At 40.3% G+C, this 12,647-nt stretch overlaps 1 protein-coding gene across 17 annotated transcripts in view; it reads left to right on the top strand.

The window, feature by feature from the left end:
• The window catches only part of nrxn1a (neurexin 1a), a 1,705,359-nt gene that overhangs the window by 932,109 nt on the left and 760,603 nt on the right, over positions 1-12,647 (top strand). For all 17 annotated transcript variants that reach the window (XM_069931396.1, XM_069931400.1, XM_069931399.1 and 14 more), the window contains 2 exons: positions 3,353-3,734; positions 4,052-4,242. In XM_069931396.1, the coding sequence (XP_069787497.1) occupies positions 3,353-3,734; positions 4,052-4,242 (573 nt within the window). The remainder of the gene's footprint in view (positions 1-3,352; positions 3,735-4,051; positions 4,243-12,647) is intronic.

Genomic DNA, 12,647 nt, shown 5'->3' with positions numbered 1-12,647 from the left:
TCAGTGGTTGTAAACAATATCCTGGTGTTATTTTTATTTCATGGTTATGTTTTCAAATCACATAATCAAGCCCCAACCGTAACTAAAACAAATTCCAATTTAATTTTAAGTACCACCATGGGGGTAATCAAATGTTGACCAAACATTTGACAACATGTTTGTAGCTGTACACTAACAAAGGGCATCTGTTTTTCATTGAGAAATACAGCCAAAGAAAACTGGAACTGTTAAGCATCTATCCAAACCATTTTAGTCAATGTCATCATAAAACAAGATCTAAATTCCCCAAATTATTTCATTAGGATGAGCCACTTTTCAAGCAGCAGTTGCAGCTAAAGCAGTGATGATTGATGGCCTGGAGCTAACCAAGTGGCCTTAATAATGCTGGTGAGCTCCATGCTGCAGTTATCTCAGTCCCATCATGGGATTAATTCAGCACTCCTGTCAATGGCTGGCTCAGCATGGTGAGACATGGTGACGAGATGTTCAGTGTACTAGAATGAAAAGAAGTCGAAGGTTACAAGATATCAATAGAAAATCGCAATAATTATTCTCAGTCATCATTATCCCCACCTCAAACATACCTAATGATTTAGCCTCTACCATCTTGGAACAGAGAATTCTAGACATTCACTGCCTCAAAAAAGAAAAAAATATCTACGTACTTCAGTTTGAAATGACCAACTGCTTATAGCAATATGCCCTGGTTTTTGACTCCCTCATGAAATACATCTGGTTCCTTGTCTTGGCTTCAGTAAATGCACCATGACAGAGGAGAGTCCAAGAAAAAGTGAGAGGGGCCAGAGTGGGAAGAGGCAGGAAATGCTCGTATCTAACCTTCAATATTTTCCATACTTCTCTCCTGCAATATACAAACAGGGAAGGAAAAACCATGCCTACACAGGCTTTGTCATTGATAGTCTGTCAGCTAAATATTTGGCCTATTTTCTATTCATCAGCAAGATCTCAGTTTTGGTGAGATATTCATTTTTCTTCATGGCATTTTGTAGGAATTCTGTGGATGATCTTTTGACTTTCAAGAACAAGAAATCCTGAATGTGATTTTAAATAAAATCCTATTCTTGTGTATTGTTCTCTTCCCCTGCCTCCAGTCACAAATCTGGAGACCCACTTTGTGCCTGTTGTTATATCTCCTCCTCATGCTGCCACTCTGCAACTTCAATCACAATCCAGTGATATGCTGCATTGTTTACTCCAATGTGATGTTGGTCTACCTCTCCATCAGGTTCTTGTACTTCCAAATCTGTCTCAGTATCAGGCAGTTGCATTTGAGGTTAAAATTTGGAAATTTTACAGTTATGCAATTCAATGTGTCTTCCAGAGATAGAAATACCATTTAATGAAAGAAGGAAGCTCATTAAAAATATTTGGTGTCAGTACTAGGTTTCGAAAGGTCTATTGTGTACCACAGAGATTATTTTAATTGTTGTGTTCACCATAGGGCCAATATTTAGCCAGAATGCATTTGTATATCCTGCCTATCTTTCCATATACATCAAAACACGTATGGACAGTTATGAGATCAGTCAGTCATACTTTTAGTTTTGAAGTACAAATCTTAAAAATTTAGAAACTGAATTAAAATTAAGGCAAAAGATAAATGCACTGTAATTTGATATAATTTGACAAGTAGCAAATGCTCATTCTCTCTCACATTTTTTCTACACTGCAGCTCATTAAAGCAATCTGGGCATTTTTCAGCTGAAACAGGGAATATATATTAGAAATAAAGCAGACTGAGATGTTTACCTCTGTAAAGACAGTCTTCATTTCAGAAAATACTAGGGAAAGAAAAAACAAACATTTCCAGTTTGATTTGTTGGCATCCAGTCACACACATGTATACCTTTCCCATTTCGTTATTGTTCAGCAGACGATTGTTGATTCATTGAAACCTTATTCCAAGTGAATTTATGACTTAGTTTTCAATTACAGTAAACAGTATTTTGTAGATAGTTTAATAAATAGGATTGTAATTTTTTTCAGCAGAATAAAATGTTCTGTAAAAGAAAATGTTCATTGAATACCTGGTATATTGTTTCCCTTTGTGCCAGGAATATTAAGTTAAAAATTCAAAGTTTAGATTTACTGTCAGAGGATATACATGACTTCACATGCATCCCTGAGGTTCTTTTTCCTGCAGGAGAGGCAGAATTTCTACTTATTGGTCATGTAAAAAAATGTACTCAGTAAAAGATACATATGGAAAAGAGAGAAATGTAAACAAACTGTGCAATACTGAAAAAATATGCAGTAATAAATAAGAATAAGAATCTTTAAATGATTGAGTTTGTTGTTTAGGAATCTGATGGTTGTGGTGTTGGGGGGTGGGGGGTAGCAAATGTTCCTGAACCCGGTGATATGAGTCTTGTGGCACCTATATTACTTTCCTGATGGCTTCAGCAAGAAGAGAGCATGTCCTGAGCGGTGGATCCTTGACAATTGCTGCTTTTCTCTGACAGTAGCCTTCCATGTAGCTTTATGGTGCAGAGAGTTTTGCCTGTGATGTCCACTAACTTTTGCAGGGATTTGTGTTCAGAGGTATTTGTGCCCCTATACCAGGCACTGATGCAGCCGGTCAGCACACTTTTCACTACACTTCTGTAGATGTTTGTCAATGTCATACCAAACCTCCACAAACTCCTGAGGAAGTAGAGGCGTTGATGTGCTTTCTTCGCATTGATATTAGTATGTTTGGTCCAGTGACTACCAGGAATTTTAATTTGCTCACCCTCTCCACCTCTGATCTCCTAATGATCATTGGACCATACACCTCTGGTTTTCCCTTCGAAGTCCACAATCAGCCTATTGGTTTTAATGACATTGAGTGGAAGGTTGTTGTTAGTACACCATTCATCCAATTTTCAATCTCTCTTCTGTTTGCTAACTCCATTGAATGGTCAAGCACTTGCACCTAATTTGTTTTATGTAGTGATGAGAAATAAGGTGCATTCTATTGCTGTGGAAAAATAATATTTTTAATCATGTTCTACAAATAAATATGTATACATATTGCCACCTACTGGACACTAAGATAGCTGACATAAAAACAGTGTTTGTACTGAAATATGCTGGGTAAACTGAAAGAAGTCCTCACCTTCCATTTTGTTCAAGTATAAATATTATTTTTGATATGTAAATGACCAGGTGATAAGCTTGTTGTGAAGAAAAAGAATGTTTAATGGAATTTAGAGGGAGATAAATGGTTAGATTGGTGTGAAAGGATATTGAAACAGAAATGTTCATCACAATTTTTAACATGTCTATTATAAAGTCCTTTATAATTTTTAGAATGAATGTACTTTCTATATAATTGTTTTCATTCTTTTAGATCAAATGACAGGAGATCACACTCGGCTGGAGTTTCACAATATTGAAACAGGAATTGTAACAGAAAGGAGATATATATCAAATGTTCCTTCAAATTTCATCGGCCACTTACAGAGCCTAATGTTCAATGGAATGCCTTATATTGACCTGTGCAAAAATGGCGATATTGACTACTGCGAACTCAATGCTAGATTTGGTTTAAAAAGTATCATTGCTGACCCTGTGACCTTCAAGACAAAATCAAGCTACGTGGCACTGTCCACATTGCAGGCCTACGCCTCCATGCATCTGTTCTTCCAATTCAAGACAACATCAGCTGATGGTCTGATCCTCTTCAATAGTGGAGATGGCAATGATTTCATTGTAATTGAACTTGTTAAAGGGTATGAATGCTATCTTTCAATTTTATACAAATATGTAAAATCTCAAATTGTGTGCGATGAAGTATTTCAGGAAACTATGCATACGTGTTTTTGTCTTACCAATCACTCTGTCCCCTTAAATTAAAATTCTAACTGTTTTAAAGCTGTGACAAAATTGTCCTGACTTAGTGTGTAGAGTAAAATTGTCTTGAGTTTTGATAGCTGTATAGATGAGGAAGAAAGCTGATTTTAATTTGCACAATTACTGAAATGATGCTCTCCTTTTCCAATATCAGTAAGTTGTGTGCTTAACTATTTATTTTTCTCCCATCCCACAGGTACTTACATTATGTATTTGATTTAGGAACTGGTCCTTCCCTCATTAAGGGCAACTCTGACAAACCATTGAATGACAATAAGTGGCACAATGTTCTAATTTCAAGGGACAAAAGCAACTTACATACTGTGAAGATCAACTCCAAACTCATCACTCAAAATACAGTTGGAGCCAGAAATCTAGATCTCAAAGGTAAACATTTTTTTTTCTTGCTGTGAGATTCTGATTTTTTTTCTTGGAGGAAATGTAAGTTTTGTCCTTCATAATTAATCTCCATTAATTTCTTGGAGTGACTAGATTATTCATTGCTTTGTTTGTGCTATTGACTTTATAGTTTCAGGTGGAATTTATGAGATCAAATTGACACTGGTGAGAAATGAAGTTCAACACTCTAGAGTTGGATTCGGATCTTAGGAAAAAATCTTGAATTATTATGGCTGTTCTGGGAGCCTTTAGAACTAAATCATGAAGAAAATTTTACAAGGCTCATAATAAAGGGCCCGTGGACATAACTAGTGATTTGTTCTGGTAGAGAGCCAAGGAGAATGGCATCTGCTGTGCTGTAGCCAGTGTATGAGTTTGTCTAACAATAAAAGAGATGAAAGTCTAGTCTCTGCTGTATTGTAAGAAAGAAATTGGGTTTTCTTTTGCTCTATATTAAACCATGTTTTCGTTATTTGTGTGGCACATGGGCTTTGCTTAGATCCGCCACAGTGAGAAAGCTTATTTGAAGATATATTTTCTTCTCCCTCCCTCCCACATTGACAGCTTATAATATACACAGAGAGTAGGCAGTAGCAGAGAAAAAAATGTGCGATTTGCAAAGTGACTATAATGAACAAGAGTGTGAGATGGAAATGACATGATTTAGGGTGGAATTTCCAGATCTCAAAAGGCTGAGATGTCGAGAATGATAATTTGAGATGGATAAAAAATGCTGTCCTTACATCCTGTCATAATACCAATGAAGCAATAACATCCATTATGAATTACATTGTATGTGACCATTACAATTACTGACAAAGTCAAAGTTTATTGGTGTGCACCCTTGACAATCTCCATTCTCTGCCACAAACTCCACCTGTCACACGATAATTGTCAAAAATAAACCAGATATATCAAATTTAGGCCGCAGCCTATATGCTTAAGGCTATAACCAGCTCTGTTCCAACCGACCGCCTGTTCACTTGCTTTCAAAATGCTCATTCATAAGTTAGGCTTAATTTAACTTCCTTGTTCTTCCTTAGCTTGGTGGGATTTAATTGGAACTACTGTGAAATCCCCGTTATCTGGTATTCAAGCAACTGGCAAAAAATATAGCAGAAAATAAATAGCACAAACTACATAAGTTTAAAATTAGTGCCCCTAGTGGTCAGTTCACCAATCACACAGCACACAATGTCAAGCAAATGGCAAATTCACTAATGCAGCATCTACCAATCCCCAATGTGCCGGATAATGGTTTTTTTTTAACCATATTTTTAATTGGCCAACAGTTATATGCCAGGTCTGTTAATCTAACAGAGAGAGGGAAATAATTAGAAAAGTTCTACAGTTGGAAAAGCATCGATTAATCAAGATCATCAGCATTTTTTTGGTTAAGGGGAGAGTCTAAACTAAGGGAAGTTCAGTAAGGGGCATCCACACGAACGCCTGCATCAAAAGATTAAATCCCATGGGAACCAAGGCACATCGGAAAATTGAGACATAAGACACTGCGGATGCTGGAATCCAGATGTATTTTTTAAAACGTGAGCTGATGGAAAAACAGTGGGTCAGGCAGCATCTGTGGAGAGAAATGGAAAGTTGGCCCAAGCAGCATCCATGGAGATTCTTTTCCCACCTGTTCCAGCTCGCTCTATTAGTATCTTCATTTGCCTGCCTCTTTCTCCTGCATTTTTGCCAGCTACAACATGATTCTACCACCAGACATGTCTTCCTCTCCTTTGTGCTAAATTGTCCAGTTTCAAGGACCTTGTTTTTCCCCCTGACCCTTTCTAATAACATACACATCATTCTCCCAACATTGGTTTCTGACCAATCCAATCCTGCCATTGGGCCCCCAACCTTCAGCCCCACTCTTCTCACGTCCTTATTTGGCTCATCCCTCTCAATCCCTGGGTACATTCCCATGTAACTAATGGAGGTCCTTGCAGCTCCCTCACTGCTATCCATGGACCTAAATGTCTCTTCCAGGCAAGGCAACAATTCATACGCACCTCCTCAAAGCTCATCTGTTGCATTTAGTGCTCCGGATGTGGCGTCCTTTACATTGGTGAGGCCAATCAGAGACCAGGTGACCTTTTTGCCGAGCACCTGCACAACATCTACACCTGGAGCTCCAGGTTTGAGCTGTTTCAAATTCTCTTCCCATTCTCTCAACAACCTGTCTGTCCTTGGCCTCCTCTGCTGACAGGGCATGACCAAACTGTCAAGAAAAACAACATATTTTATTCTGCCTGGATAGTTTGGATACACTGGTCACCCAAACTGGGGTTGTCTCCTCAGAGCAGAGGAATAGTGAATACCTAATAGTGAAAAAAAAAAGAGTGACATAGATAAAAGGAAAATACTACCCCTGTTGACAAAAACTGGAGGACATCGGATTTGTGGTCAACAGTTAAATGATGAGAACATTTTCACACCAGCAATGTTGGCAATTATTGGCAACCAGTATCTATTCTTCAATTTTCCTTATTCCTGAATCCAAATTATTCCATTAGAATGACTAAAATGAAATTATTGCTTGACATACTTTTTCCTTAATTATTTTATCTCATTTGAGAAAAAATAATTTTAACATTTAAGTAATATCTCATTGAGCACTTTGCCATCAAGTCTGAGAAGAATATAAGTGAATGGGATTGGCACAGACAGATACTTAGGGACAGCAGGTAAGTGGTTGGCCAAGGGCATGTTTGCATAATGTATGACCTCTCTGCTTGGGGATCAATTTTGACATTGTTTCATTTTTTGAGGGGTTTCTTTTGAAATGAGTTAGAAGTTCCATATAACTTAAACAAACAAATCTTTATCTCATTTCCCAGTCCTTTCAAAGACTGAGGGCAAAATATGTGGCAATATTTTTAATGCTCATTAGTTCTGGAATATACTTCTGAAAGGTGGGACACTATCTCTTGAAATGTTTTAGAACATAGTTTTAATAGGCAAATCATGTGTCTGTGTCTTGTCTAAATGTTCAAGATTAGCACAGAACATGTAACATTACACAAAGCATGCTGCGTGGTGTAAGGCAGACAAAGAGTTGCCGTTCGTGTCACTGGTGCCCCTTACAGTACAAGAGACAGAGAAGCAAAAGAGAGTCTTTCAAAGTATCTGAGTTTCCATGGATTTGCCTCCTGCACTCCTGCCGCCTTTGCAGCCATGGGAACCTTTCTTACCCTCAGCACCATCTTCAATCTCAACTTTGACCCACAGCCTGTGTGGGTCTCTCAGCCACTGAGAGATCATCACTGTTGTCACTGTCCTGTAGTGTTGTCTTGTCCGCTTCTTCTCTTCTCAATGGGGGGGGAGGGGAGGGGTGGTGTTCTGCCCATTTCTGATATGCTGTGCTGGTCCACTGCTCCCCGGAGTCTACAACCCCTTCCGACTGCTGCCAAGCACAGAGGCGCCACTCTCTTGGGCACAGACCCATGGTTGGGAGTTTTAGTTTAAAAACACCATCAGCTCTTCTAACTGGCCATTTAATGCCTGTATGGTACCAATGGCATAAGGATTGGGCACTTGAACCCTTTGGAGCAGCACTGTGTCTCCGCTCTCCATTCTCCTGGGTCCAGCAGCACTGCCATTACACAAGTGGCAGTGTTGCCATTACCACCAGTTCCAGAAGTGCCGCCATTTTTTAAAAACGAGGGTTCTTTGTGTAGTCATCGGCGAACAAAACTTCATTGGTGGCAGCCAGCAGCCATCAACCACACTTGTAAGCAATGTTCGAATTACCTGCGGGAAAAAAAACTTGAGGAAATTACTTCACAAGAGCTTGCTCAGCGGAGAATTGTCTGCCTATTAATGTTGTCTTATATCGAGAAATCCATTGGTATAATTAGCTCCGTAGCAAATTGGCAAAGGAACAAGCTGAATTCTTTTGAAATTAGTATTTTTTTTGTTTTCATTTTTAACACCACTTTAGCAACAGTAAGCTGCCGACATAATCCTGCACATTAATTCTCCTCATCCTCAGTGATTTTACTCCTTTAGCATTGGCAATGATCATCAGTAATTGAGATTGGATTGAAACGTTTTCCAAAAGCTATTAAAATTCCTGTTCCTCTTGCATATTTATGATACTTCAAACAGGACTTTTCATTTGCCTTGATCCATTTTGATACTTTCCATATAGTTTACAGCATTATTTTTTTTTTTGTTCTGATGTTAATAGCGTGTTTAGAATTAGCATTTCAAATAATCTTGTGAATTGGATTCATATTTTTAGTTTATATGAAGTGGAAAACAATAATTTCTGAATTGCTAGAATTATGTCCTGTTTTGTGAAGGAACATGGCGGAGCAGCTTCCAATTGAGCATGGTGTGAGCTGAGTATAACTCCCAAATATCTTTTTTAAAGAAATCAATAAACATCACTTTTGGGTGAAAAGAAATTTAATAATATAAACATCAGAATTGCCTGGTAGATCTCAGAAAATGAACCATATTGTATCATCTGAATGGATGCATTTTTTGTGTTAATTTCTAAAATCATTAATTCGAACCAGTCTGTCGGAATCAAAACTGATACTCCATAATGAACATTTCATTTATTGAACTGAAAATAATTACCATCAATAATGTAACTCAAATGAGAAAAAACAATTAAGGAAAAAGTATATCAAGCAATAATTTCATTTTAGTCATTGTAATTGAATAATTTGGATTCAGGAATAAGGAAAATTGAAGAATAGTTACTGGTTGCCAATAACTGCCAACATTGCTGGTGTGAAAATGTTAAGTCATAGGAGCAGTTGAGAATTTTTAAATTGTGCCATGGATAGAAGCCTTACCCATTCCATTTTTGATCCATAATAATGAGCATTTTGACCCATAACCTCTAAAAATATATCAATAAGCTCTTTCTTTTAATATATTTACTTATTTTACCAAAATAAAATATTGATTTTTTTTTATAACCACAAAGTTCATTGTAGTCTTGGTTGAGGAATAAAGAGCAGAGTCTCTGTACTATTCCATTTAAAATATTTACATCATCTACAGGGAAAAGGCTGCATATCCCAAAAGACCAAAGGATTTTAAAGATGAAATGATATGCTAAACTGCATACTCTCCTTTTTGTAGAAACATAAAAATGCTGGAAGAACTCAGCAAATCTTGCAGTGTCCATAAGTGGTAAAGATGTATAACTAACTTTATTATTACTAAAATTTGATTTTATTCACAATAAATTATTTACAAAAGGAAAACCACTCAAAGTCCCTTCCCACCCTTAATTTCTTATTCATACATTTCCATCACTGTCCATTGTTACATTCATTTATATTCACACCATTATAACCACTGTGGCATCTTGTGGCTTCTCCTACCTCTTCCCCTTGGTCTCAGCCCTTTAATGTCCAGTAATGGAAGGATTCTAGACTGTGATCCTTCCCCATAATGTTGGCTGTGCCAAAACTCAGAGCAGCCCTCAGCAAGTACTCCTGCACCCTGGAATGTACCAGTTGGCAACATTCCTGCACTGGCATCTCCGTGTCCTAAATGACCAACAGGTTTCGGGCAAACCAAAGTGCATCTTTCACTGAGTTGATGATGTTCCAGCAGTTCTGGATGTCTGACTCTGTGTGCATCCCCAGGAACAGCCCTTCAATCAAAGTTCTTTGTCCCGCTGCTGCTGGGGATGATCTGTGATAAGGACCCTTGCATCCTTCTCCACATACTTTTAATGAATCTGCATTCTGCAAAGAAGTGGCAACAGTCTCCACTCCACCACAGTCATCTCAGGGACAATGTGTGTTGTGAGTAAAGTTCCGGTTGTACAGGAAGGATCTGGCTGGGCAGCATCCTCTCACCGCCAACTAGGCCAAGTCCTTGTGCTTGTTTGTGAGTGACCTCTCGCGATGAGTCATTCTGCCAAATAACCTGGATGGTCTGCTCAGGGAACCACCATACTGAGTCTGTTGAGTCCTTATCTCTCTGTTTCTGCTGTACATTCCAAGCTTGCCACTGCCTGATAGCCTTGTAGTCAAAGGTGTTGGTCTGGAAAAACTTTTCCATGAAGGATAGGTGATATGGCAAAGTCCAGCTGACTGGGACATTGTGCGACAATGGGGCCAGGCCCATCCTTCGTAACACCTGGCATAGGTAGTACCTCACCACATAACAGCACTTGGTGCCCTCATACTTTGGTTCCACACACAGCCTGATACACCCAGACACAAAGGTGATCTTCAGGAGGAAGGCATAGTTGGCCCATTGCCTGGCGACTTCTACATGGTGACCCTTCACACCATTTCTATTTTGAATCTCCATATGAATGGGAAAACAGCTCTGGTAACTGCCCAGGCAGAGGTACAGAGATGGGCCATTCGAGACCTTGATGACCAGGTTCTTTCCCGTCATTGAGAAGGAACACCACACCCATAGACCCACTTCTGATGGATCTTTGCGATCTGCTCTGACCAATTCTTGTTGCCGCCTTGGCCCCTCCAAACTAGATCCACTGCACAGTGACGTATCTAGGTAAAGTTGCTCTCTAGGGGTTCCACTGACCTCAGTGCCTCCCTTTAAAAAAATAACTGCACCAAAAACCACACAAAAATGCCCTCTGAATTAAACTCTTCGTTGTTTTCTGTATAAAACCCCAGTGTTAGTGGTAAAGTTCTGACAGTGTAATTGAGGAATGACGAACATTGTCAGAATGTGAGTGAGTGAGGTTTTATTAATATTCCCTCTAGCCCTACAACTTTCACATTTTGCATTTTATTTTAAATTTATTAGCTTGGAGGTTTCTATTCAGCCACTTTTACAATGGTTCATTCAGAATTCAGAAGACAGAGCATAGATAAACAATAATTAATAAGGATTAATGAGGGTCGAACTTTCTTTGGAAAATAATATATTCCATTGGGAGGTTAAAGCTGGCAACAGGGTCAGTGCCGGGGAGGGTATTCACGGGCATTATCCTCCCCCAAACAAGGTATTATGACCCATCCTTGTCTGTTATCTTTTTTTTATTCTAGGGACAGTGCCGCTCTCCCCTGTTTATCTCTGGCTGGCGATGTGCTTATAAGGTACCTATCTTAGTGCATGTCTGCCACCGACACCTTCACATGTATGGTCACTTTCGGGGAGTTGTAGCAAGCATTGCTCTTGATCCAAATTGCTGGTCTCTCGGCCTTGAGCTGCACTGTCCGACTTGCCACCTCTCTGGCCCTGAGATCCCGCGCTGCTCTCGTGTGCAGGTGGACATTCTTGGGGTTATCCCCCAACAGCATCAGTGCATACTTCCCTGGATTTCCTCTGGGTGCTTGTCAATGCTCCCTAATAATTTCCTGATCTGGTAACCTCGGAACAAAGCCTGGATCTTCACTGCAGCCCAGGGCTGTCTGTCGATTTCTCGCCAACCTTGGTGACCTCTCCAAGCTGCTTGGATGATGATGGTGACTCTGGTTCCCTCCTGATGCTGCTGCCTGGTTCATAGGCAGTGTCGAGCCCAGTGGTCGATGTGCTTTGAATGACCATCCCTGCAGCCAGGTGTCTGCTGGCCTGTGTACCAGGTCTCCTTGGCTGCAGAGCGGCACAAGTCAGTTGCCTCTTGTTCGTATACTCCTGCGGTAGGGGGGGGGTAACTTGTTCAATGTTACCTCTCCTTCTGCCTTGGTGCTGTGACAGCCTCGAGAGTGGATAGAGAGGCACAGAGCTGGTCCAGCACAGAGGTATTATAACCTCCCTCCTTGTCCGCTGATGTAGGAGGCAGTGGGAAATGGCTGCCGCAAAGAGCTCCACGCCTGTTTCTGCTATCTGGTGCCCACACACCAGCATCGCTACCACTTGTAGCAGCTCTGCTCAATGCAGGATGAATGGGCAAAATGGCCGTCTTCATCTTCCTTACCTAAAATCCACCTTGTAGCTGGAACTGTCCTGCCAGGCAACAGCGTCAGGGAAACACAGAGCGGGTCCTGTTGCTGGAGGGATTATGGGTAAGGAAGATGAAGGCAGAATTTTGCCCATTCAACCCACATTGAGCAAGGTGCTGTCCATGCTAGAGCAGTCCCGAAATGGCTCAATGAGGTGCCAGCCAAGAGTGGCGCTCCAGGGCGCTCAAGTGAGCCCCAGCAGCAGAGCACTGCATCCCTGGGGAGGAGATTATTGGGCTAGTGACTCGGATATTGGGTGGGTAAGGCGAGAACAGTGGCACCCCCCTGCAAGTGGCATCCCTATTCTCTTCCTCACCTGCCATACCCTAGATATTGTCTATTCAGATCTGACTGTGAAGGGGATAGTGGACCATTCAGACCAGTCTCTGAAGAGCATTGCCTCGCTCTTCTTCTGGTTTACCCTGCAGGCTCAAAATGGGTGAAGATTCCGATCAGTCTGCAGACTGATTGTTTCTCATTCAGAAGATGTGC

The sequence above is a fragment of the Narcine bancroftii genome, chromosome 4 (genome assembly GCF_036971445.1).
Source record: "Narcine bancroftii isolate sNarBan1 chromosome 4, sNarBan1.hap1, whole genome shotgun sequence".
Classification (NCBI taxonomy): Eukaryota; Metazoa; Chordata; class Chondrichthyes; order Torpediniformes; family Narcinidae; genus Narcine; species Narcine bancroftii.
This window is presented reverse-complemented; position numbering and strand designations above follow the sequence as displayed.